We start from the raw sequence: 26,280 nt of genomic DNA, 5'->3' as shown, positions 1-26,280 counted from the left end.
GCCAAGGCTAGATATTGGGTAATAGGTATACCATATGTGGTTTGAAGCTCGCTCAAGGTTGGCCAGCAGTGGCGACTCAGGTCTTACAAATTGCCTAGCTTGTCTATGCTCTTGCCTTCCCACTCCAGCTATACATTTTTTCATTGTGTTAAATTGGCCACTATAATTACTGTAATGATTTTATCTACCAATTCTGTATTATGTGCCGGGGTACCACTAGGTTTGTATGTAGTACTATAAAGAACGTAAAACCTTGTACAAACACTGCAAAGTACAATTGGCCTTCTTAAAACAGAAGGTAACTGGATAGATTCTTCCCTGGTGGGAAATGAAACTCGTATAATGCAGGTTGGCTTTGCAAATAATTTCCTTTAGGCCCTGTTAGAAAAGAAATGTATTCAGAGACTACACATAATTATTTTCTGTATACAGCTGTTTCAGGGTATTTGCTCCTCAACAGTGTAACCTATGCATATGTATGATTCTTTGTGGAATTATTCTTGAAGAGTGATAACCCCTGTGAGTGTAGCAAGCATGTTGATGTCTCAGGGGCTAGCACTCCGCCTTTCCAGTAGTCTTAAAGCATGCCTGGAGTGAGTGGAATATGGAGGCTGCCATATTTATGTTCTTTTTAACAGTGCAATTTGCCTGGCTGTCCTGCTGATCATCTGCTTCTAATACTCTAATAGCCATAGACCCAGAACAAGCATGCAGATCAGGTGCTCTGACTGAAGTCTTACTGGATTAACCACATGCTTGCTTCAGGTGTGTGGCTGCAATAGTGCCGGAATCAAAGAGATCAGCAGGACTGCTGGGCGGCTGGTGGGTTTTTTATCCTTTGTGCTTTTTTTTCTAGTAGGCAATTGCAGCAAATTGTACTGTGATGTGTAAGCTGGTTCTCTGTGTACCGTACAGGTCAATGTCGACAAGTTTTGTTTTTTTGTGTTTTTCCTTCAGGGTATTCATCAAAAAAGGCCATCAGAAGCACAGAATGCCATTCTCCGTAGACATTTTCTAGAACTCACTCAAAGCTTCATCATTCCTCTAGTATGTTATTGAATAACATGGTTGACTTTTTTTCCCTACCATTTTCGTTTCTTTCCTTTTTATGGTTTATTTAAAATGGGATAATTCTGGTTATTATGCAGGGTATCTTAATGGAAGCCAATTCTAACCAAACACATCTAATATAGCCTTTGTACATTGATAAAAGAAAATAATTTTAAAGCTGGTTGTTGTATGACTGCTTGAAATTTTGATCCTTTTAGCCTTCAGCTCTATGTAGGGCAGAACTTGTGACAGTATAATCCTGTTCTTTCTAGCTCCTGGCCCTACACAGCTTAGCAGGCAGTATGTAGATACTGAGCATACCCACGTAGCATCTCTTTTTAGATGAATATGTTTTGTGTCACTCATTTTATACAGTGCCAACGTATGAGGAACTTTTCATTCACAACCAGTGACTTGTAAAGCAAATCTATAAATTATTCTTATTGAAGGATTAAGGTGTGTCTAGACATTTTGTGTGCTCATGGAGTTCAGTTTACGATTGTGTTGCATCAACTTTTCTTTTAATAACACCATATTAAACAATGTTTTTGGAAGCATTCCTGAGCTCATACAACTACACAGTTGTCTATTTTAATGCAGTGGTGACTGAGAGCCGAAAGGTAATGGCCATCCAGTATTGACTTTTGGCCTAAGCCCTTTTATCAAGATTACTCTGGATTCTCTGAATCTTTTAATACTTTGAGCTGTGAATGATTAAATACCCAAAATCTTATCAATTTTATGTTTAGGAATGTTGTTTGTAAACGATTGAACTGTTTTTCCTTTGCAGTGCATCACAGAATAGTGCCCCTCTTATATTTACTCCTACCTAATCTGGGATGGTATTACACCTAGTCATTTCACTGATCAGTTTCCAATGAACCTAATTAGTCGTAAGATATTCATAAGATATTCTAGCAAATGGCTGGCACACTCCTTCCTCTGTGCTGCCCTCATCTCCTGGTGCCTGTACCCCATGACCTGGTGGTGTACATGGGTACATACTTGCTGCCAGGTTACTACGGGCAAAGGGAGATTACAGAAGCACAGAGGAGGAAGCGCACTGGCTGGAGAGTGTGAGAGCACTTACTGTAATACTGCATTAATATTCTGCAGGGGCCCCAGAGAGCAGTATTAGCAGGGAGGAGACCTGGGAGGAAGGGGTGTGTGGTAGGCTCATCACCGGCGCTATGTCCCTTGCTTAGATACTGCCACGCCCCCTTTTGAACTCTGCTATCCGGTAATGTTGGCTGATTGTGGACAGAAATAAATCAAAATTGCGATCGGGCAGCATGTTGGGGTGACGATCTTTTTGCAGATTAGATCACGGTGATCAAATCGATCGGGGAAATCTGCCAAGGAATGTCTCACAGTGTATGGGCTGTGACTTCATTCCAGATGTTATCTTAACATTAGTTTCAGTGTAAATTGCAGATCAGCTGCAGTTTGAAGTCCTTCAGTCTTTCCCAAGTATACGCAAACCTTTTTTTTTTTTCTTCTGTTAGAGCTTGGGTTGATGACCGAATACGACTGGAGCTCAAAGCTCCGTCTACACTCGCCCTTGCGGAACTGATTTCTGCATTCTATAAAAGCAACTCTAACTTACAAAATTTCTGCTTCCATTGTGGCTGTCTCATATCTTTCTTTTTGCATAGGAACGTTACGTGGCCAGCCTGATGCCACTACTGAAGAGCATCTCTGCGTGGAAAGTAAGTGTCTGGTTATGGGTGGTGGATGTAGCTGGGAAAATGTTCTCAGCATAGGACCATTTCCACATCTGTGTCTTGTCTATTTAGAGTCCTCCGCAGCTTAAACCTTTCAGTCAAGAGGAGTTTATGAAGACATTGGAGAAGACTGGACCTCAGCTAACATCTCGGTTAAAAGGAGATTGGATTGGCTTATACAGGTTGTCATTCAATATATAGCTGCTTAATTTCAGAATTTGTGATCTTTTTTTTATTGAAAAGCAATAGCTGGGGGAGAGGATGTTTTTATCAAAATCACATTAACCTATGTGCTAGAGTAGAGCCTGCCGTACACTGTTTTGGACACATTGGGAGAAAATCTGCCATAGATCCCTCTCTGATTGACATCTGATCATGAGAGGGGTCTGTTGCTGCCACACACTGCACATCGATTTTTAATACGGTACATTTCTTTATGAAATCTAATAAAAATCAATTACTGACGCTCCTCCATATGCCCCCCCCCCCCTGCTGTGGTGCTCTCCCAGCGTATTGGCGTAGTGGAGCTAAATCACGCACCTCTCCAGCAGACACTCTCCTTTTTATGTGCTCCATTATTTCCCAGTGCCTGTACCCCGTAACCCTGGGTCACAGAGTATGAGCACCAGAAGATAGCAAGAGAATACAGGAAGGAGCTTGCAACCTGAATAGGTGAGTATGACTTTGCTCCATTGCACTAATACTCTGCATGCAAGAGAGCAGTGTCGGCAGAGGGACACCTGGGGGGCCATCACTGGCTCTAGGGTGGGCGCATGGATAGTGCTCCCTTTCGACCACCATAATAACCCTCCTGTCCAATCCATAGTGCCATAGGGTTGATTTCAGCCAGAAATCAATTAAAATTACAATCGGCAGCATTTTGGGGTATCGGTCATTAATGAATATCTCATAGTGTATGGGCACCGTAAGAATTTTTTAAACTGAAACATAAGCTCCATGGACACATTGCAATGCACAGTTGGCAGGCAGTATATGAGAAATCTCTTGCCAGACAAAAGGTTAATTATCTGTAGAGCAGCCCTGCCCTGTTTCAATTGAATGCAGCTATTCATCGGGTTGCAGGACGCTGATAAAAAGGCAGTCAGACACATAGTGCCAGTGATATGATATATCTGCTGAATTTTAAATAATGACTGTATTGTCAACACATTTTAGGTTTTTCTAAGTCAAGTTTTGTACTCAGGCTAGATAAAACTAGACTGAGCTGGCCGATAATGACCACCTCCGCCGTAAATTTAGTGTGTGTACAAGGCTAGCTCTAGACTTTTTTGCTACCTCAGGCAAACTTGTAAAGAGGGCCCATACACTGGTTGATTTCAGCCATCGACTGATCAATTCTATAGAATGGGCAGCACGGTGGCGTAGTGGTTAGCTCTCTCGCCTTGCAGCGCTGGGTCCCTGGTTCGAATCCCAGCCGGGGCACTATCTGCAAAGAGTTTGTATGTTCTCTCCGTGTCTGCGTGGGTTTCCTCCGGGCACTCCGGTTTCCTCCCACATTCCAAAAACATACGGATAAGTTGATTGGCTCCCCCTAAAATTGGCCCTAGACTACAGTACTTACACTACATAATATAGACATATGGTAATGGTAGGGATTAGATTGTGAGCTCCTTGAGGGACAGTTAGTGACAATATATATATACACACATATACACACTGTACAGCGCTGCGTAATATGTCGGCGCTATATAAATACTAAATAATAATAATAATAATAGAATCGATTGATCAGAAATCGATTCTTTCAAATCTATCGATCGATCGATTTGTGGCTGATTTCGATGGATTTGATCTATCTGGCAGGATGGAAGATCTAGATTGATCTGCTGCTGGTAGCAGATCCATGGCCCATAGAGTTGCATTGGATCTAATGGTTCAATAATGCATTTAAGGGGCCCATACACTGGTCGATTTCAACAATCATTCAATCGTTTCTATAGAATCGATTGATCAGAAATCGATTCTATCAAATTCCCCATTCGATCGATTTGCAGCCAATTTCAATCGATTTCGAGCAATTTGATCTATCTGACAGGATGGAAAATCTGGGTAGATCTACTGCTGGCAGCAGATCGATGGCCCATAGAGTTGCATTGGATCTAATGGTCCAATAATGCATTTAGATCGATTTCCAATAGATTTCATTCTGAAATCTATTGGAAATCTATTCCTAGTGTGTGGCACACATCAGATGGATTCCTGTCAGATTTGACGTGACAGGCATCTGACAGAAATCTATCTGATGGTCAAATCTGCTGCAAATCTATATAGTGTATGGCCACCTTAAGGATGGCTCCCCCCCAATGTGGACTGATCGCACAGGACCCGACAATGTGCACTGCACGGTATAACTGCGGTGCGACCAAAAAAAAAACACCCTGAATATAGGTAGATAGGTGGTCAGGTACAGGTGCCCCCTGTATAGGAAGCCAGGTATAGGTGCCCCAGTATAGGAAGCCAGGTATAGGTACTCCCAGTATAGGTAGCCAAGTATAGTTTCCCACAGTATAGGTAGCCAGGTATAGTTGCCCACAGTATAGATTAGCCAGGTAGGTGCCTCAATATAGGTAGCCAAGTATAGGTGCCCCCAGTATTGTTGACATCAGTATAGATAGCCAGTATAGTTGCCCCCAGTATAGGTAGCCAGTATAGTTGCCCCCAGTATAGGTAGCCAGTATAGTTGCCCCCAATATAGGTTAGACAGGTAGGTGCCCCCTGTAGGCAGCCAGTATAGTTGCCCCCAGCATAGGCAGCCAGTATAGTTGCCCATATTATAGGTTAGCCAGGTAGGTGCCCCCAGTATTTAGCCAGCCAGCTCAACAGAACCTGCTGGCTGGCTGCGAGTCTGTGACAAACAAACTTCTCACCCTCAGCCAGTTGGCCTTTCTCCATTCCTCCTCAGTCAGGACAGCTGTGTTACTGCCCCCCTTCTGTTGTGCAAGTCAAATGAAACACTGCTACTCTCCTATCTCCCCCTCTTCATTCACCGTCAGACTACTCACACAGCACAAGCTGCTTTTCCCCAATGATGACCTCTTCAACTCGCTCGCTCTCCTCTTGCTTTTCCTCCTACTCTGACTGCATGTTTTAAATGTAAACACAGTACAAACATGCTGCCCCGTAATCTCTGCGCATGATGCGAGTGTTTCATCTTTCTTCATGAGAGAACCGGCTCTGTGTGTGTACAGCGTCGCCCCCCCCCCCCCCCCCATGCTCTGCAACACCTCAGCCAGCAATCTGCCTGGAAGATTGTTTTGTTCAAGTGCCAGCCGAAAGCATTACTGGCCGAGAACATTGTCCTCCCCACTCACCTGTGGCACTCCTGTGCCACACCTCCCCCAATTGCAACAGAACACATTGCTAGCCTGTGGGCTACTAATACATCTGTACTGCCTCTGCCCTGTAATCCCCACCGGGCAACATGCCTTGTATGTGTTTACGAGGTTTAACATTAAGGCTGGATTCACACTGTGCACATTGCATAACACACGTGTCATATTGGCCTCAATTCACTAAGCTTTATCAAACACTTTATCAAACGTTTGATAATTTACCTCGTGAGTAAAATCTAATTTTGAATTCACTAAGGTTTTTCTAGAATTATCAAATGTTTTATTGATAAAATGTTCTATAAATCTATAACACCTTAGTGAATTCAAAATTAGATTTTACTCATGAGGTAAATTATCAAACATTAGACAAAGACGTTAATGCAAAGCCTGCAATGCAGCGAGTTAGACTAACATGATCCATTACATGCAGAGATCTGAACAGCAAATGTAACTGATGCAGTGTGAAAGGACCCTTACACAGGTCTTTGTTTTTCATGGAAATCCCAGAGTGTCATAGTAGTGCCTGTAGCACCCTGGCAGTTGTGTTGATGTCTCATGATATATACATGAAAAAGATACATAGTACTTTTTTAGTTTCAAAATGAGTACAGTACATTATTTCATAGCTAAGCTCCAGGAAAAAAGTTTTTTAGTATGAGTTCTGGATAGTGTTGAAAATGGTTGAAACATTGTTTGCGCTTTTACTGCGGTCTGTGTCGGCTGACGCAAAGTGGGTACATTTCCCCAACAAAGGCAGACATGGTAACATATACAGTGCGATGCGAAAGTTTGGGCGACCTTGTTAATTGTCATAATTTTCCTGTGTAAATCATTGGTTCTTACGATAAAAAATGTCAGTTAAATATATTATATAGGAGACACACACAGTGATATTTTAGAAGTGAAATGAAGTTTATTGGATTTACAGAAAGTGTGCAATAATTGTTTAAACAAAATTAGGCAGGCATTAGGCATAAATTTGGGCACCACAAAAAAGAAATGAAATCGTTATTTAGTAGATCCTCCTTTTGCAAAAATTGCAGCCTCTAAACGCTTCCTGTAGGTTCCAATGAGAGTCTGGATTCTGGTTGAAGTCATTTTGGACCATTTCTCTTTACAAAACATCTCTAGTTAATTCAGGTTTGATGGCTTTCGACCATGGACAGCTCTCTTTACCCAGTTTTTTAATTATATAATTATATGCAGGTCTAGGGACTGAGACGGCCTTGCCACAACGTTGTACTTGTTCCTCTGCATGAATGCCTTAGTGGATTTTGAGCAGTGTTTAGGGTCATTGTCTTGTTGAAAGATCTAGCCCCAACGCAGCTTTAGCTTACAGCCCGGAGGACGTCCGATGACGTCACCGCGCCCGCGTGGGACGCAGCAGAGCCCATCCTTGGAGCGCAGAAGAGCCCGACCTGGCAGCCGGCCTGGCCAGGTCGGGTCGGCCACCGAAGACGACCGGGAGCCTCTGGAGCGGCGGCGAGGGCACCTCCTGCCTGCCATGGGCTGGAGGAAGCCCCAGGTAAGTGGATATGGATTTTTATTTTTTTCAAGGCGTCCCTGAACCTTCCCTTTAAAACAAGAAGAGGAGCTGCGCAGTCCCAATGTGATTAGCGACAATACATTGTCGCAAATCTTCCGGAGAGCGCACTCAGTGACGGGGGACCACAGAGTAGCGAGGGAAGCCTCAGTAGGATCCTGAGGCTTCCCTCTCTTAAGTATCTGATTTTGTGTACCTGAGCTTCGAGTCAGGTACACTTTGAATACCAATATACAGCAATGTATAGCTATAGAGGGTGTGTGATTGGTATTCTGTATGTTTTACTATATGTCTTTACAGTTTATCAACTTTCTTTAGCTGCTCTTCATATATGGCCCCCTTCTACTGGCATTTGCTTGCCTCTGAATAATAGCAGCTCTGGCTAATCAGAACCTGGCACCACCTGTGAGCTATGCAGTTTAGTTGCAGTACATTTCTGTATGGGTTTTCTCCTTTCTTTCTTCTTTGTATTTATTATATTTTCCCCTCTTTGTAGTCCTGGCAGAATGAGCAAATACGTATTTTATACAATTGCATAGATGTACAAGGAAGACTTGTTGTGCATGGGTATTACTCTGGCCATCTGCTGTCATAACTCTCAGTAATAAATAGCTCGCGATCTTGAGGCTTTCATCCTTCTAGCTTTTCCTTTCAATAAGTGGTTTCCGCTCAGCAGATTGCAGTAATTTATTCGCTACCCAGAAGGATTCAAGAGGCCATCTGCCGATATATCGGGGTCACAGGTTCTGTCTCATCAGCATGGGGAATGGAATGGTCTCAAGCCTCGCAGCTACAAATATGATGATCCTGCTGATGCAGAAATCCCACAGCATCAGTCATAATAAATCCTGGGGAGATGGGAATAGGAAGATTAATATGCAGCATAACCGTTAGGAAATTGTAATACAGTATTAGAAATCAAATTGCTCATTACAGTATTCCTGGCAGATTCCCTGCTTGTCAGTAGGCAGCATGGCATGTTGCACCTGCCTCTAAATTTAAAACGGATCAGTGAACTCTTACATATAAGGTGAACGGAATGGAAATTTTAATATTTCAGGCAAGAAACTTAAAAGGTAGAAGTGGAGGCCCGCATTAATGCATATTCACAGAGGAACTTAAGTATACACAACTTAACCAATAAAACTGCTTATTTTTTCATTATTAATAAATTATTTAAAGTGGATCCGAGATAAACTTTTACTCATTGCATAATTGTGTTCCTTTCATATAGTTTATAGGGCATTCCTCACGCCAAATACTTTTTTGTTGTTTGTTTTGTTTTAATACTCTAATTCCCTATAAACTAAACAAGCCTCGCCCACAGCTCCTCCAGTGCCTTGGCACTGTAGCAAGGGCTTATTGGAGCTCAGTCTGGGCATGAGGAGGAGGAGGAGGAGGAGGAGGAGGTTACTAGCCATTGATTTCAGAGGCAGAGGGGAGGAGGAGAGGGGACTGAATTTACACACAGGCAAGCTGATAGCATCTTCAGCCCTCAGCCTGTGACAATGTGACAAACAGAACATGGCTGCCCTCATTGCACCACAGGAATAAATAATCATAAACTTTTGAAGCTGTTTGCAGCTAGATATGCTGTGAAAACTATCTAAACTTTAGATAAGATATATAGACAAGTTACTTGTTATAGTTAGTTTTTCATCTCAGATCCGCTTTAATATTTGTAACATTTAAAATTTTACCTCACTCTGACTTACATTTTGATTGTACCACAGATGCCAACATCTTTATTGCTGGCAAGGTAAATTGCTGAAATTCCCCCCTCGCGCCCCCCCCCCCCCCCAACCCGCTGAAGCGTGCAGGAACATCATGATTTCCCGGAGTGTTCTGGGAGGAGAAGGCTGCATCTCATTGCCTAGGGTAAACATCACAGGGAGGTTTAAATAGAAATATTCACCAATATATAGATATAATAATTTCTGACTCTGAATCCATAAAAATGGGTATGATTTATTTAAGTTTTATTATATGTTGTTATGGCTCCCCTTTGTGTGATCCATATGAATTGTATAAAGAACAGTCTCTTTTCTGTTGAAGGCATTTTTTGAGATCGCCAAACTTTGATGGCTGGTTTAGAGCCCGGAGAAAAGAGATGACCCAGAAGTTAGAGGCTCTTCAACTTGAAGCACTTTGTAATGAGGTAAATATTAATGCTTGTTCTATAGAAGGGACCCGATATTCTATGAATGTATGGACAGTTTACAAGATTATTTTAACTTTAATTAATAGCCACCAGCGGGCGTAGATATTCTGCCTCATTTTCAGCAAGTAATTCACAGTTATGTAAGGACACAATTCTTACAATGTTCCTGAAGAGGGAAAAAGTTTGTAAACCATACATATCCTTCTATAATGAAGCACATATTGCAGAATAAGCCCGACTGGGTCCCGAGGAATTGTCACTTGCATAACGGAATGTTAACTGTTTCAGGCAAAAAAGTCTATCTCATCATTTCACATGTCACACCGAGGTAAACTCTAAGGCCACATACACACATCAGACCATAGTCTTTTGAAAATGAAAGATCACAGACCAATCTTACCACCCTTCCTGTAGTATAAGAGCCATACTCTACACAGTCTTTTCTATGGAGCTGAACTCCACATCAGAAAAAAATCTTTGCAAGATGCTGCACACACAGATGCTGTACAGACACAAAAGATCAGTATCTGCAAAAGATCTGTTTCTGCCAAAAATCCATTCCTGCAAATTGCAATGATAGTCTATGAGATCTGCAGATCATCATACACACATGATTTAACTGACATTCATCTGCAGATCAGATCCACCAGGATGGATTTTCAGATCTGCGGATCTGCAGATGAATGTCAGTTAAATCATGTGTGTATGATGATCTGCAGATCTCATAGACTATCATTGCAATTTGCAGGAATGGATTTTTGGCAGGAACAGATCTTTTGCAGATACTGATCTTTTGTGTCTGTACAGCATCCGTGTGTGCAGCATCTTGCCAAGATTTTTTCCTGATGTGGAGTTCAGCTCCATAGAAAAGACTGTGTAGAGTATGGCTCTCATACTACATGAAGGGTGGTAAGATTGGTCTGTGATCTTTCATTTTCCAAAGACTATAGTCTGATGTGTGTATGTGGCCTAAGTCTGATGTGTAGTACTTTTTAACATGTTTCAATGTGTATTTTATCCTAAGGACCTTCTTATCTGGGTACAGAAGCACACTGAAGTTGAGGCTGTGGATCTAGTTTTAAAGCTTAAAAGCAAACTGGTAAGTATGACTGAAACCTCAATCGCACAGTAAAGCCCAACTAAACCTAAAACTGAACGAGTAAAAGAAAGAAAAATGCATGTGATTCCCCCAAGTATGATCCTTGCCTTAGTCACAGTTACAAAGAAAAAAAAACCCTGTTGGGATAGGCTTACCATTGCAATAGGTTACAAGAAAAAGATTTCACTCAACAAGTTAATTTCAGCATTGAAGTCCCACGTTACTTTTCAAGCCAGAACTGTATCAGTATTAAGTAAGTGTACATATGTAGAAAAACAGATCAGGCACTGCAAGCGCTAGCTTCCGGTATCCCAAAAGATCCAGTGATTGGGTATGTGTTCACTCCTAGGAACGTGTGCACTGGCTGAAGAGAAGGTCAATCTGTATCCACCATGAGTAGATAAATTTCCTGGCACTACGTGTTTCCCGGTTAAAAAAGCTTTATTGTGCAAGCTTCTGTAAAGTCCAATACAGTGACCGTCAGATCAAATACCAGTATAACAAATAGGTAGACATACCCAATCCATGTATTAGGCAGATAGGCTGTGGGACGGTGTGGGAGCGGCGGCCCGTCTGACGATTGTTTTGCTTATCAGCGTCTTCAGAGGCAGTGTGGCCAGAGATGTATCTAGAGGCAAGAACGAAGGCGCTCTGTTATTGGCTCTAGATACATCTCTGGCACTGTGTTTGGCCTGGGGAAGTGGGCGTTAGACCAGCGAAACGCACTGCCTGTGCGTGATTAAACTTCACATGTGTATGAATGTGTCATTATTGAGGTAAGCCATCTCTTCCTTTCTTATTTTAGCTGTTTTAAATAGTTTTTTCTTTATACATACACTTATGCTTTAAAGTTTTGTATTTCTACTTGCCTATTCTAGTTGCTTTTGAAATTGCTGTAGAATTTTTTTTTACTTATCAATAACAAGTCAAATTTATTGAAAATTAAAAGGCAGTACAAGACATAATAATTATAGTACAATGTACAAGCATATTTTCAGAGTCAAGGCTAAAAATAATAAGAATGATAGCCATCGGCACACACAGAATTTTTTTTTTTCATATAAATGCCTTGTTAAACATGCAGCAAGCTAGTGACTGGTTTTGCTGTTCACAGGCTCTGGCACAAAGAGAACACCTCCCAGTCAGTGCTGACACATTACAGAAGCTGCAAGGACAAGTGGATACCATCATACAGGAGCTACCAGAAGACTTGCAGGGTATTCTACTGAAAACCAACAGCTCATGATACAGGGGGAGCCCACAATGTAACATTCTACTGCACAGCCACTGACAATGCATAACAGAGCAAGACTGCTGGTCACACTGGGGAAACAGGGGTTCATGCTGTGTGACCCAGAAGAACAAATCACCACCTACAGGAAAATCAATATCTATTTTTCTAATGACAGTTGACAAACTAATTTCTACAGACACAGACTGGGAAGAACTGCATATCGATTATTGGGAAACTCAACTGTGGTAAAATCTAGGCAATGTCATTATGGAACTTTTCAGCATTTTTACTGGTTTTATACTCGGTGAAGCCTCTACATGTTTAAAGGACCAGATCCTAGGCAAATGGACAGATACATTCTAGTGTCTTGCATCGTCCCATATATACTTTACTGAGCGACAACTGCAATTCATTCATTAAGGCATAGAGCAGTAATCCTTGTCAGTGTTTACAACTTATCTACTATTGTTCTGATGGGTTAAAAAGATAACAGTACAGTCAATTTTTGGGGGTTTTGAAAATATATAGAACAACTTTAATATTAACAAAAGGACTGGCTACCTTGTTTTTCAGACATTTCTAAGATCCAGTGTTTGTAGTATTTTGTTGGTAGTAGTTAATTTCTTCTCCCTCTAGCTGACTGAGGTTGATTTTTAAAAACGGTGGGCAGACTGTCTGTTTAAAAAACAAAATGGCGACCTCTTGTGGCGGGAGAAAGTTGAGCGTGATTCTTGTCATTAGACTGCAAGCAGCCATTGACTCCCCTCGATGGAACTCTCGGAGCGGAATAGCTACTTTGCAAACCACTTCACATCCATAGGCTGAAGTTTATTTGCAATCGTAAACATTACTGTGATGTGTAGTGCTGTATTCTTATCCTGCTGTTTCCCAAATGGCTGATTTGGGTGACATGTTTAAGACCTCATGTGGCCTGGCTGACAAGTGAGAATGGAGGTGGACATACTACTTCTGCACTGAAAAATGTGTTGTGGTTAGTAGTTGGAGAGGTCAGCCTTCGAGGCGAGAGAGGCTTGCATTCACTCCCCCCCCCCCTCCCCCCGCCCCCCCCCCCCCCCCTCCCAAAAAAAAAAAAACACCTCCCATTAAGATAAATATTGTTCTCCACCAAATGCTGGCAATAGTGCTGCAGTAAGCAAATGATGTGACACTAGTGTTTTGTCCACCACATCTTTATAAATGTCTGGGACAGAATATTGGATTCAGTATGCAGGAGAGAGAGAGAGAGAAAGAGAGATTTATATTTCAGAGGCAGAGATTGCAGAGGGGAGGGGGAAGTGAATTTTTCACAGGCTGAGGGGTGGAAATGCAGTTTTAGATTACCTGTGTAATGATGACAAACAGAACATGGCCGCTATCATTGTATCACAGGAATAAATCATCTTAAACTATTGAAGCTGTATGCAGCCAGATTTGCTGTGTAAACTATACGTTAGTCTAAATCTAAACGTTAGATAAGATATATAGACAAGTTACTTGTTATAGTTAGTTTTTCATCTCGGATCTGCTTTAACCCCCTCCCTCAAACCCCGGAATTTAAATGTCACCTCACTTAATATCCCTCCTCCTGGGACGTCAGAAAGTTCGAATGACAATGTCCCTTTAAACTGGGGCTTCTGTTTGGGTATTTGTCAACTTTTGGAGGCAGCCTTAATTTGCACTGACCCAGACTTCTGTGATGGCAGTTGGGAGGGACATGGTGCTAGTACTACTCCCTCCCTATCTTCATTGTTTATTGCATGGAATCTCTAGTATATATGGTGTAAACCAGGGGTCAGAATCAGGGGGCCATATGTGGCTCTTTAGCCACTTTAGTATGGCTCGGCTAGCAGCTGGGGCTAACCAGCCATTATGCTCCCCCCCCCCCCCCCTTCTTGTAGTTGCCAGTTGGTGCAGCTGAGCCATGCAAAACCCTCTATCTCCTCCCCTCTGGCCCTCAATACAGCACCGGTGTGTGACTGAGTGTGATGTCATGTGTGTGTGTGTGTGTGTAGCCACTCGAGTGTGACCCATAGGCTGTACTGCACTGTGCATACTTTGCAGTACATAGCCTTGTTCAGAGCCTCATCCAGACTAGTCCCCGACTCCATCAGCAGTAGCGAGACGTAACGGTACGCTACCTGGGCTGCTGTAATTAAAGCTCTTGATGTGTTGTAATTTATTTTTGAAAAAAAAGGTATACAGTCCTGCTTCAGTGCTGCTGTTCTGCTTATTTGAAAATCTGGAAAGTTTTCACTGTACAGTTCTCATGAAACCTTGCAAAAACAATGTTACTGTGCACCACTGCTTGCTGAACTTCTTTTTAAAAGAATCTGTAAAGATACCTGTTTGAGAAGGAAGCTGTTGTAATCTGAATCTCAGGCTGAATGTCAGTACTTGGGCATCATAGCTGAACCTTTCCTGCAACAGCATGGGTGACTTGACTCCCCAAGTCATAAGGAGCCTAGGAGTCAGAGCATTGCAGCTTCCATCTGATATTTTGCACGCAGGTATTTTGCTTTGTGACAGATTTGCTATTAACAGCCCTATGAGTGCCAGTATAGATTTTATTTAGCTAGTATTATTCAGACATTGTTTTGTAGTGTGCATAGAATATTAACAAATTGTACCTAGCTATGCCATGATTAGTGCCTTTCACCCTATGGAAGAATATGCCCTGATATTTTCATAAATATCAATAGATATCTAGACTTGAGGGAGTTCACTAGAATAATGTACAAGCACAGCTTTATTAGAAAAAGGAAACTGGACAGAGACCTCATTTGCATGTAAATCATTGATGACCCTCTTTAAATCTGATGTTCAGTGTAGTGCCAGCAGTCCAAAACTCTCCATTAATCAAGTATTGAGCAACAGGATGTAGAGTGCTGTGCTGCTGTCACTTTCCATGTATACAAGACCTTAGGAGTCCTGGATTTTTAATATTTATGCAAATCTATTAACTTTTTATAGTAAAATAGTCTGATGGCTGATTGTGCTGATGCTGTACCGCATCTAGTAAGGGGTCTAGGGATGTGTTCACACCATTGCTTATAGTATGAGCTGAACAGAGGCGCCAAAAGAGTAAAAACAATATTTAAAATGTTAAAAATGCTAAGGGGGCAGTGGTGGACTCACCCCCTTCAAGCAGACACACAAATACTGTGTAGTATAGCAAAAATAAATTTATTGGTACACTCCAGGGTTTTATTGAACGCGTTTCGTAGGCATAGACCCACTTCTTCAGGCAGTAGAGGTAGGAGTACACTATTAGGGAAAAAAGGCACGTATTGGTATGTAATCAGACAATCATGCTTGAAAATTAATTAATTCACTTTTTGTTTATTTTAAAAGAGATATTCTGAGTGTGCATTTGTGTCTGAGCGGAGGTGTAAGAACAGAGTGGGAATTATTTACACTTGGGGAGGTAGGGGGGTGGTGTGGGTTAGGGTGGCCAGGGGGGGGGTTTAACCTGCAAGGGGGTGTGGAAGAACAGTGAGGGTTAATTTTAAAATTAACCCTCACTGTTCTTCCACACACCCTTGCAGCTTAAACCCCCCCCCTGGCCACCCTAACCCACACCACCCCCCTACCTCCCCCAGTGTAAATAATCCCCACTCTGTTCTTATTTACTCCTTTTCATTATACCAACTTGCCTTGACTTACTACACTATATTGGGCTCTCGGTTCTCCCTTTCTTTACACACCATTGCTTATGTGCAGTGACAAAAAGGTGAGCTCTGGCACCTGGATGGACAGAATAACGAAGCTTTCAACAAGTAAGACAGCTTACATAAGGTATATTTTATTGGTGTGGTTGCCTGCCTGGAGACACCATAAGATATATTTTATTGGTGTGGTTGCCTGCCTGGAGACACTAGGTTTGAAAAGGATTTTTTTTATTAAAAATTAAAAAAAAAAAAAAAAACCACTTCAGATTGTAATGACTCTAAATGTAAAGCATTTTCTATTTTACATATGCAGTGCTTGATTGTTATTATTCTTAACAGTAAAGCTATGCATAGACAACACACTTCAGTCACCCAAAGCAATTGTTTATTATCGTCTTGCCTTTATGAGGGCCTACTATCCAGTGCAGCTGCCATTTTCATGCAGATAGTGTCCTCACCCAGATTTGAGCCAGAAACCCGGCACTACAAGGGTAGAGAGATATCCACTATGCTTTCATGCAGTTCATATTGGGCTTGAGAGTTGAGGGATAGCCTGCAGTCACAATACTTGTTTCTTCTTTACCTCATGCACTAAGCACAAACTGTATGGACATGGGGAGAAAGCTTCTAGTATGATGACAATTATGGAATCACATTTATATAAGCTCAGTACATATATCAGCTTTCTTACCTACTGCAGTCATTTTTACCTCATACACTGTTTTCCCTATATGGGCACCATAATTGAGCATTGTACCTAAGAATTGTCCAGTTCCATGGATTCAAAAGACACAGTAATGTGTAGGTATAGCAGTAAATCAGAATTCATGCTTCACTAGTCTTTTTATTATAAAGCATTTTCCATAAAAATACACCAGCTGCATTTATTACACAACATGGCTTCTTAGAAGGAGCTTACAGTCTAATCTTCCTATGAAATATATACAAGTATCCACATATATTTTTGGGCATGTTTGGTTAGATAGTAGATATCCTTTGATATGTTTATGGACTGTGAAAGAAAATCAGATTTCGAATAGGTTTAACCTAGCACTGCAGTGTAGCAAAGCTAGAGTGCAAACTATTTAGCCACCATGCTAAGTGGTAGTGCCTTAAAGTGAACCCGAAAGGTAAAAATAAACTGATGAGATAAACCATTATATTTATCCTACTACTACTAAACGTGACTTTTAAGTAACCCAGGGTTTTCTTTTATATTTAAGCATTCACAAACTAGGTTAAATGTTTTACTGTCTCTAATCAGTGGCAGCCTATTAAGTGTCTGTGCTCAGAAGTTGTATTCTGCCAGGAAAACTTTTATAGTTGTAATTTGGTTATCAGTGATGTTTACTATATTCCTGACAAGGCACTGACAAGACAGAAGCTGTCACTTCCATGCCTAGAAAGGAACTCTTTCAGGTAGCAAAATACAAGAAGTAAACGGCCTGGTTATTAATATATTTTGTTCTGTACATAGACATGTTTATCTCATCATGTCACATATCACCTTGGGTACACTTTATGAATGGTTGCTAATGGCCACTGCCCATCATCATGAATTTTTGCATTGGCCACATATGTTAAGGGTAATCAACGTTCAAAAGTAAACTACCTCTTTATTAAAATAAATTATCAGGAACTGTTGAAGATTTAAAGAACTACCTTTATAATGGAAGATTTTTGAAGTAGCTTGTTAGTGAACAATGTAAAGCACATCTTAAGGCACTGAATCACTATCTAAAAGCTAAGCAGTCAGAGTGCCAGATTTATGTGACGTAGGGCATCTGCAGCTAAATGGTTAAAGTTTAACAGAACAGATCACAAACTGTCTTATTGTTTTCCCTCTCCTTGTAGGTACATTAAAACCTTGGATTGAGAGTAACTTGAGAGTAACTTGGTTTAAGACAGTTATTATGTATTTATATGTAGTGCTGATATATTTTGCAGCACTTTACAGAGTATATATTCATATCATGTCAGCTGTCCCTCTGAGGGACTCACAAAGTAAACCATATCATAGTTCTATGTTCCTATAGCAAACTAAGGCATTTTTTTTCTTTTTGAGTGGGGAGAGAGCCAATTTAAAGTGTACCTGAGATGAAAGCCATACCTTACCTGGGGCTTCCTTAAGCCCCTTTGAGGCTGCGCTCAGTCCCTCGCTGTCTCCCAGGTGGCTCCTGTCACCCACAATACTGCATAAAAGCCTGGCCAAGTCACACTTCATCGCGCATGCACAGCCTGTCGCGCTCCCCCGTCATGCAGGAGCACAACAAAGCACGATTTGGCCAGGCTTTCGGGCAGTATTGCGGGTGACGGGAGCCACCCGGGGAGACAGCGAGGGACTGAGTGGCCTCAAGGGGGCTTAAGAAAGCCCTAGGTAAGTATAGAACCTGAGATGGCTTTTATTTCAGGTTCACTGAACTTATCTGTATGTTCTGGGATGTGGGAAAAAATTGTACTGCCCAAAGGAAACTCTCCCAAATGTGGAAAACTTAAAACCCCCATGAATCCTGGCACAAAGTTAAACCTGGGAACTCAGTGCTGCAAGGCAAGAATGCTATCCACTTTATCACAATGGTGTTTGCTGTCCCGTCGTTTCTGCGCCGTCCCCAGTTGGTTATTTGACCTGCTAGGTCTTTGGGACTCCTCATGCAGGCTTTGCAATTATTCTTATCCCCAAGTAGTTCCAAAGATGAGAATTTCCATTATGTTATATCATTGTTTCAAATGACTAATACCACAAGAGAAAGAGATGTGTGCTCTGACCAGTCATCACCTGACATGTATACTGGCTGCCTGAAGTCTATTTTCTAATTAAAATGTCAAAGCGTTTGTATATTGCATTCGCCTACCAGAATATGCAGGATCTAAAGCTACCTCCCTGCTATTCCTGCAGGAGTTGGCCCATGCAAAATACATTGCATGTCAACAGGGGTGCCGCGTGTAGGCCCCCTCGTACACCCAAGAAATGGGGGGCTGTGCAGTCGCCCCCACAAAGCAACCATTGCCCGGGAATGCTGCAACTGCCCCTGGGGGGGGGGGAGCGAGAAAACATGGCCGGTACACCCCCGTGGCCGGTGCCCAGGGGCGACCACCCATGCCCCCCCCCCCCCCCCCCCCGAAAAAGATAGATTCCCTAAATCTGCGATTATTACTTACCTGCGTCCTGGAAGCAAACACACCAATGGTGGGATGCAGACAGGACCCCAGGCGCTGCCACCGCTGGGGGAACCCATCCGCACACCCTCCCCCACCCACAACAACCCACAGGAAGAAAGACACAAAATACTAGTACCACAAGAGAAAGAGATGTGTGCTCTGACTAGTCATCACCTGACATATATACTGGCTGCCTCAATTAAAATGGCAAAGTGTTTGCAAATTTCATTGTTTCTTAGTTTGGTGGGGGGGGAAGCTAAAAAGAGCCCAATCATTCTTTTCTCTTTCTCATGAACAGCTGACAGCAGTACACTTAAAGCAAACATGAATTGAAAAACTCACTTCAAGTTTTATACGTGCGTATGTAGAGAGAAGGCACTAGATACCATACAGCCTTCCCAGTCATCGGTCCATCCTGTCGTTCCTGAACCATCTCCAGTTTATTCATTCTTTTAGGTCTCTCGGCACTTTTTGGGAAGCTTTTGGAGCTACTTGTGTCACTGAGTAGTTCCAGAGATGAGGGAATCCATACTGTGCATGCATGAGCCCAGACCCATGCATGCACAGTATGGATGTTCTCATCATTGGAACTACTCAGGGATGCAACTACTGTACTAGCTCTGAAGGCTGCCCAAGGAGTACCGAAGAGCTGTTCAATCTGGCAGGTCAAATAACTTCAACAAGGTACAGCACAGGAATGACTGGATGGACCAAGGACCGGAAAGGCTCTGTGGTATCCAGAACCTTCCCATCTTCCTGAGTTTAGATTCCCTTATAGGGGTAATAATCCAAAATTTAAGAAGTAGCTTTCTGATTAACAAAAAATCCCTGGGGGAGATTTATCAACGCATTACCGACAGTTTTTTCTTCTTAATCTGTTCTAACCAGCAGGGAGAACAGTTCTGCATGATAAGAACCTTCTTAAATCCTAGGTAATAGTGGCAATTTAGCATGAATTTCTAGAGCTGCACTACAGTTAAGAAAAGTGCAAATCCATCCCTAAATTGGCGCAAATTAAGAAGTGCTTGATAGCAGTTCTACATATGTAGAAATGCAGGCTAGACATGATTGCAGATTGCAGGCTAGACATGATTTGTGTGGTGCTCCTCCCCCCTGCTGAATTCCTCAGTCAGAGCCTGCTGCCATCAATACAGCAGGTGTGTTGGTTACCTTAGCAACAGCAATTCCCTCACACACTGCACTGTCTGAGAGACCTTCCTAGGTCCTCCTATTTTACAACAGTCTAATGATTTCTTAAGATGCCTGAGACGGTTCTGCATGGATTTCTAAAAACCTTCCAATATTTTGTCTCAGGCACTCTTGATAAATCTGTCCCTCTGTGAATAGCATTACTTTATGAAATATTGCAAAATCAATTTCATTAAAAGTTTTAACCTTTTCTTTACTGCCTGCTTGGTTAGTTATTTTAATTCTAATTTCAAGGAAATGACCCCACAATTTAGCAAACAAAACGACTACTAAAACCAGAGGCGTATCTAGAGGGGTGCAGGCATGGCTTCTGCCATGGGTGCCACAGCACCACGGGCGCCCATGGCTGCCCCTCCCTCCCACATGTTTCACCACCATACTGAGAAATGCCGCTCGTTACTTATACTTGGGGGCTAACTCTAGCAACCTACACTGTAGTGGCTACCTATGGGGGAGGGGCACACTCGTCTAATTACTTCTGCTAGGAGGGCAACCTAAACTGGTTGACTGCCTATACAGGAAGGGCTACATCTGGCTATTTATCCTAGGGACGACCTCTGGCTACTTATACAAGATGGCTAATTCTGGTGACCTACACTGGGCGCTACCTCTGATTAACAATACTGGGGGGCTAATTCTCACTACGTATGCTGGGGGGCACCTCTGGCTATCAATACTGGAGGAACACCTTCAGTATGCATATGGGGCACAATTGGATATGGTGCGCAAATGTATATGGGGCGCAATTTTAGTGTTTGCCATAGGCGCTATATTAACCAGATACGCCCCTGACTAAAACTAAAATAAATCACTTTCAACTCCTCCCCCCCCCCCCCCCCCCCTTTATTTTTAATCCAAAAAAATAATTTTACCTGCTACATGGGTTTCTAGTTTACAAGCTTATTAATACCAAATAGCCCATTTCAACAGATATGTTGTATTAATTTTATTAATAATGTTACATTCAGTAAAGTTCCTCTTAAGTAACCACACGCATGTTTGCAGCAGAATCAGATGCTTATTGTTTTGCATTTTGAGCTACTTCCAAAAGTTTTCTTTCTTTGCTTTTGCAATCCCGGCGCTTGTGAAACAAGACAGGTGACTGCCTACAGACCTTTGTTAAATGGTAACAGAGGAGCTCCACCCTGGCCTATTTAGGAATTCCTTAGATCTAGGTCACAGCTGAATATTTTGATATAGGAAGTGCTGCTATAATACCCTAAACTCCTTTCACAGATCAGGTTTAGTCCATTAGGTGTGAGAAAGTTAAATGTCAAGTGCTCTGGGAAAGTAACCTTTGGGTGAAGTGCATTTCTTGGTTGCAGTAGTAAGTCTTGCATATGCTTCTATGCAGCAGTACTGGCACTCTTCTTCTGCATTGTTTGCATTGGCATTTCTGCCCAGCTTGAGTAGATCTCAGGCAGCCATCCTCTCTGCAGGATTAGTTTATTGCCCATAAGATTCTTCCAAAGTGAAATATTTATAATGGTTTTAAGATTTTTTTTAAAAAAATATTTGTGGTTTATTTTTCAAGAATTTGATTCAATTTTAAATATTGTCTTTATATATTCATGTGCACAGTCTTCTACAGGGTGTATCATGCTTCCTGCACCTTTACTGGATACAGCCATAGCTTGCCCTGTCATACTGGTATTGTGCCTGGTGTTGGAAAGATCTCAACACTTTTTTTTCCCCACCCAGACTGCAATAGAGAAATGGCAGGTGATCAAGATCACTTGCACTCCAATGAAGCCAGAGAAATCTGTCTTAAAGCAAACCTGTCACAAACCAGGGCAATAATAACTGAGTATATGCTGGAAAAAATGCTCAACTAGTGGTTATGTTAAATGACAACTGTATGTTGCAGCAACAAATAGATCAGCACATATGTAAAGTTTGAAGTTTTCCAGCAAAAGTCAGCTGTGCCCCCATGTTCCTGGCTGACTTATTGTTCCTTTCAACTGATGTCTTGATGCACAAAAAAACAAACAAACCAAGCTTGGGGTCCTGTGACCCCACAATCCAACCAGCTATCGAGCTGGAGCACTTGGAGACTTAGTATTTCCAAATGATGCGGTCCCAAAAAGCTTCCTCCTCACACAAACATTCTGCTGCATCCTAGGGATCACTGACTAGCCCTCACATCTATGTGCCCCTGCTGCTTCACTTGCCAACACAACATTACTCCTGTTGGTGCTGGATTTACTGGGGGACCTCTATTGCTGTAAGAGTGATACCTCCCCTTCAACCAGCAGGGAAATATGAACGAGCACCCCCTCCATTTTATTCTGTTGTACTGCATAGTATGAAAGGGGAACTATAATCTGCATGATCAAAGCTATTATCAGCAGCATATAATCCCTTTTTACAAATATGTTCAATGAGGAACAGTACTTTTACTTTTTTTTTTTTTTGGTTTAGGTCTAAGCTCTAAATATTAACAATGTACATTTATGTGAACCATGCACCTAGAAATGAAGTGGCAGCCATTTTCCTGCCGAGAAATATTCTGAGTATTCTTTCACAAATGCATTACAGCTGGCAAAATGGCTGATCGTATTGATACAGGTGACAGAACTTGCCATATAGTGAGATAATTTTCATGCATCAGTATTCTGTAAATGCTATGTCTAAAATACAGATGTTGCTTTCACTGAAACTGCCATCAGTTTTCTCTGTGTAGAACATAAAACCTTTCAATCCACAATTAAATACAGACCTCACTGTGGTTCTATCAATGTTCTGTGAACTGACAACTATACAGTGATGCCACTGGTATGTGAATACTTTTAATATTGGTTCAGTCCAGAAAAGTGGTTACCTCATACCAGCCAGTGATAAATCTTTGTCCCCTGTGAGTAGTCAATCTTTATATAGATTTAAGTTGCAAAATGGCTGCTTCATACAATGTCTGCGGTTTCTAATGAATTAATTGGCTCAGCTTCATTGCAGGTTATAAAAATGCCTGCACTGTACTTGCTGTTCCCTAATGACTTCACTATCCCAACAATGACTTTCATTGACTTGCATTTTTTCCCTGGATCTCAAGAATACAAACATCTATTTTCTACTTTGCTTCAAGTAAAGCCTTAGGAAGGTATGCATTTTTACCTTATTTTTAGTCAGTTGTGTTTTAATATTCTGACTTTTTATGCAAGTATGCTGCTTCTACTCAGTTTCCTAACAAATGTATATTTTATTTATCACTAAACCTGAATGTTTGCATTCCTTAATGCATTAAAAGTACATGTATATGATGAGGGCATTCTTTTGACTGTCTAGATACAAATATTTTCTGTTACTGATACACTTTTTAACTGTCAGCTAAAACACTGTACAGTACTGTCCTCCTAAGCATGTTACATGCACTGAATCTAACTTGGTCACTGCATTTAAGAATGTGTATTTTTCTGATACTGAATAAAAGCATCACTTTGTACATACTGACCTGTCTAGGGTTTATTTGTATGGTAGTTGGGTATTTTTTAATTTTTATTTTTTTTTGGTAGTGTGTGTTAATGTGGTGTTTGTGCATGTTGACCTTCAGTTACTGAAATAGAGCTTTTTGAATACAACCACACTTGTTGTCAAATATACTGTGCTGCCTGAAGTAAGGTGACAGAATTACCGTTGTGTACATAAATGCTCCCATATTCCTCCCATTGATTCTAAACTAAGGATATCAGTTGTATTACAGGAGAATTTGGCTGATTTACATGGCTCTGTTTTGAAAAGATGCACTAATGCAGTGATTGCGAACCTTTCAGAGACCAAGTGCCCAAACTGCAACACAAAAGTTGCTTGTCTATTGCAAAGTGCCCCCCACCCGACAGGTAATGACAAAGTGGGCGACAGATTAACACCCCACCTCCCCCAGACAGCTAATGACAGATTATGGTCACTCCCTCCCGTGGGGGTGGAGCTTTACACTGCTAAGGATCTGCTCCTTCCGCTCCACCCTTTTTAGGTGTGCCGCCAGATCGGCCACGGTGGTAATGGCTCCCGCCAGGGTGTTGCTAGGATCCTAAAAAATCCGGGAGCTGCTGTGGGGTGGGAGGGCGGTCTCCGGGGGCTGCTGTGGGGTGGGTCAGAGGGTGGGTGGCTGGGCTCCATTGACTGCTGTGGCGTGCGTGAGAATGTGTGCGGCTGCGGTCCAAGTGTTGTAGTGGGGTGAGTGGCTGGTCGCCATGGGCTGCTGTGGGGTCGGATGGCTCCATGGGCTGCTGTGGGGTGGGTAGGAGGGTTGCTCCTCCCTCCTGTCACTGTGCTTCTCTATAGTGCTGCGGAAGAAACAGCTTCACACTCACTTTCCCTGGCTCCAGGCTCCATCAGATGCTAGAGCTCCAGGTCCACGATGTCTCCATTGCACGGCCATTCACACTGAATTAGGAAGTAGAGCCAGCGGCAGTGCAGAGGAGACAGCGTGGACCTGGAGCTCTAGCAACTGATGGAGCCCGTAGTCAGAGAAAGTGATTGTGAAGCTGTTTCTTTCGCAGTGGCAGCACTGTGGAGGAAAAGCCCCCTCCCTCCGGCATTGCTACCAGTCGGGGTGCCCGGCCCCCTGCTAGAAACCTTTGTGCCCAGGCGACTGGGATACAGTGGATGGAGCCTCCCGCTCCCACGCCTCCGGGCATGCGGCTAGATCAGCAGCTGTGGCAATGGCCCCCGATACACGCCCTCCAGGCATGCCGCCTCGGGCATGCGCATGCGTGCCATAGGTTTGCCCCCGCTGCACTATTGGTTTTCCTTTTTGGACGCATAGAAGTGATAACCTTTTAAATACCGTCTGTTTTAAGAATGCAATAGTGAACATACTTCCATTAGATCAGGGGTGTATAAATCAAATACAAAGTAGGCCGAAATTGAGCTCTGGGACCAAGCCATAAGCCGACCTCAATGTCTAGTGGCCACATTTCTCCTTTATGAAGTTCCATGGTGTCTAATAGCCTCCCTCCCTCCCCATACAGTTTCCTGTTGTTTAGTGGCCCCTCCTTCACCTATACATTTCCCTGGTGTCTACTGGCCTCCTTCCTTCTCCTATTCAGTTCCCTAGTATCTAGTGCTGTCCCCCTCCCCATATGGATTCCCTATTCATATAGGGCTTACCTTTCAATATAGCTTCTATGGTGGTCTACAGTGGGCCATGCATAATGCACAGTGGGGAAACAACCCGAGGGCCAAATCTGATGGCTTAGAGGGCCATATTTGGCCCACGGGCCAGAGTTTGACATGCATGCACTAGATGCAATACACTAAAGGTATGTTAACATTAATATGGATTATCCTATTCGATTTCTCCTCTGCCGTTGATTACAATGTGTTTCTAATTTATAGTAATTTCATTAGTGCCTGTTAACCACTTAAGGACCACGCTCTTTTTCCCTGATCTGTGCTGCGTGGGCTCTCCAGCCCACAGCACAGATCAGGTTTGCTGCAGGGCGACCAGACTTCCCCCCTTTTTCCCCCACTAGGGTTATGTCCTGCTGGGGGGGGGGGGTCTGATCACCGCCGCTCTGTGTGGCCGAGCGGAGGAGGGGGCTACTCAAAGCCCCCCTACGCAGCGATTTCCGCCCTCCCTCTCCTTCCCTCCTTCTCCCTCACGCTGTGGGCGGCACAGGACGGCGATCCGTCCTGCGCCGCCTAGGATAGGCTCCAGCCTATCAGATGCCGGTTGGGGTTCGGCGGTCGTTAAGTGGTTAATGAAACTACTTTTTGATCCATAATAAACTTGTTTGCTTTATTGTAACGATTGTATAACGTTTTGGTGTAGCAACACAGGCGTCTGATTATGTGGTGATCTGCAGAATCACCAATAATGCAAGTATAGCTAACAGAAACACAGAATGAGATGTGCTTGGTGCAACAGTAACTGATTCGTTTAGTGAGACCTCACCAGAGGAGCTGGTGGGTACTATCAGAAACAGTAACTGAGTAGATTTAACTAAACCTCACCAGAGGAGCTGGTGGGTACTATCAGAAGAGCACCTCACCAGTGGCAAGGGCCCAATGGTGAGTAGAGAGGTCAGACAGGCTAGGTTCGGCAACTGAGAGGCAGATACAGTACAGAATCAGTAGGCAAA

General features: G+C 42.6%; 1 protein-coding gene across 1 annotated transcript in view; it reads left to right on the top strand.

The window, feature by feature from the left end:
* Positions 1 to 13,211, top strand: part of DENND6A (DENN domain containing 6A) — a 122,292-nt gene extending 109,081 nt beyond the window's left edge. The window contains exons 15-20 of the mRNA XM_068253729.1: positions 958 to 1,047; positions 2,706 to 2,759; positions 2,847 to 2,956; positions 9,726 to 9,828; positions 10,856 to 10,930; positions 12,045 to 13,211. Of these exons, the coding sequence (XP_068109830.1) occupies positions 958 to 1,047; positions 2,706 to 2,759; positions 2,847 to 2,956; positions 9,726 to 9,828; positions 10,856 to 10,930; positions 12,045 to 12,176 (564 nt within the window). The 3' untranslated portion in view covers positions 12,177 to 13,211. The remainder of the gene's footprint in view (positions 1 to 957; positions 1,048 to 2,705; positions 2,760 to 2,846; positions 2,957 to 9,725; positions 9,829 to 10,855; positions 10,931 to 12,044) is intronic.
* Positions 13,212 to 26,280: the final 13,069 nt, after the last annotated feature.

Source organism: Hyperolius riggenbachi, chromosome 9, assembly GCF_040937935.1.
Source record: "Hyperolius riggenbachi isolate aHypRig1 chromosome 9, aHypRig1.pri, whole genome shotgun sequence".
In the NCBI taxonomy this organism is placed as follows: Eukaryota; Metazoa; Chordata; class Amphibia; order Anura; family Hyperoliidae; genus Hyperolius; species Hyperolius riggenbachi.
This window is presented reverse-complemented; position numbering and strand designations above follow the sequence as displayed.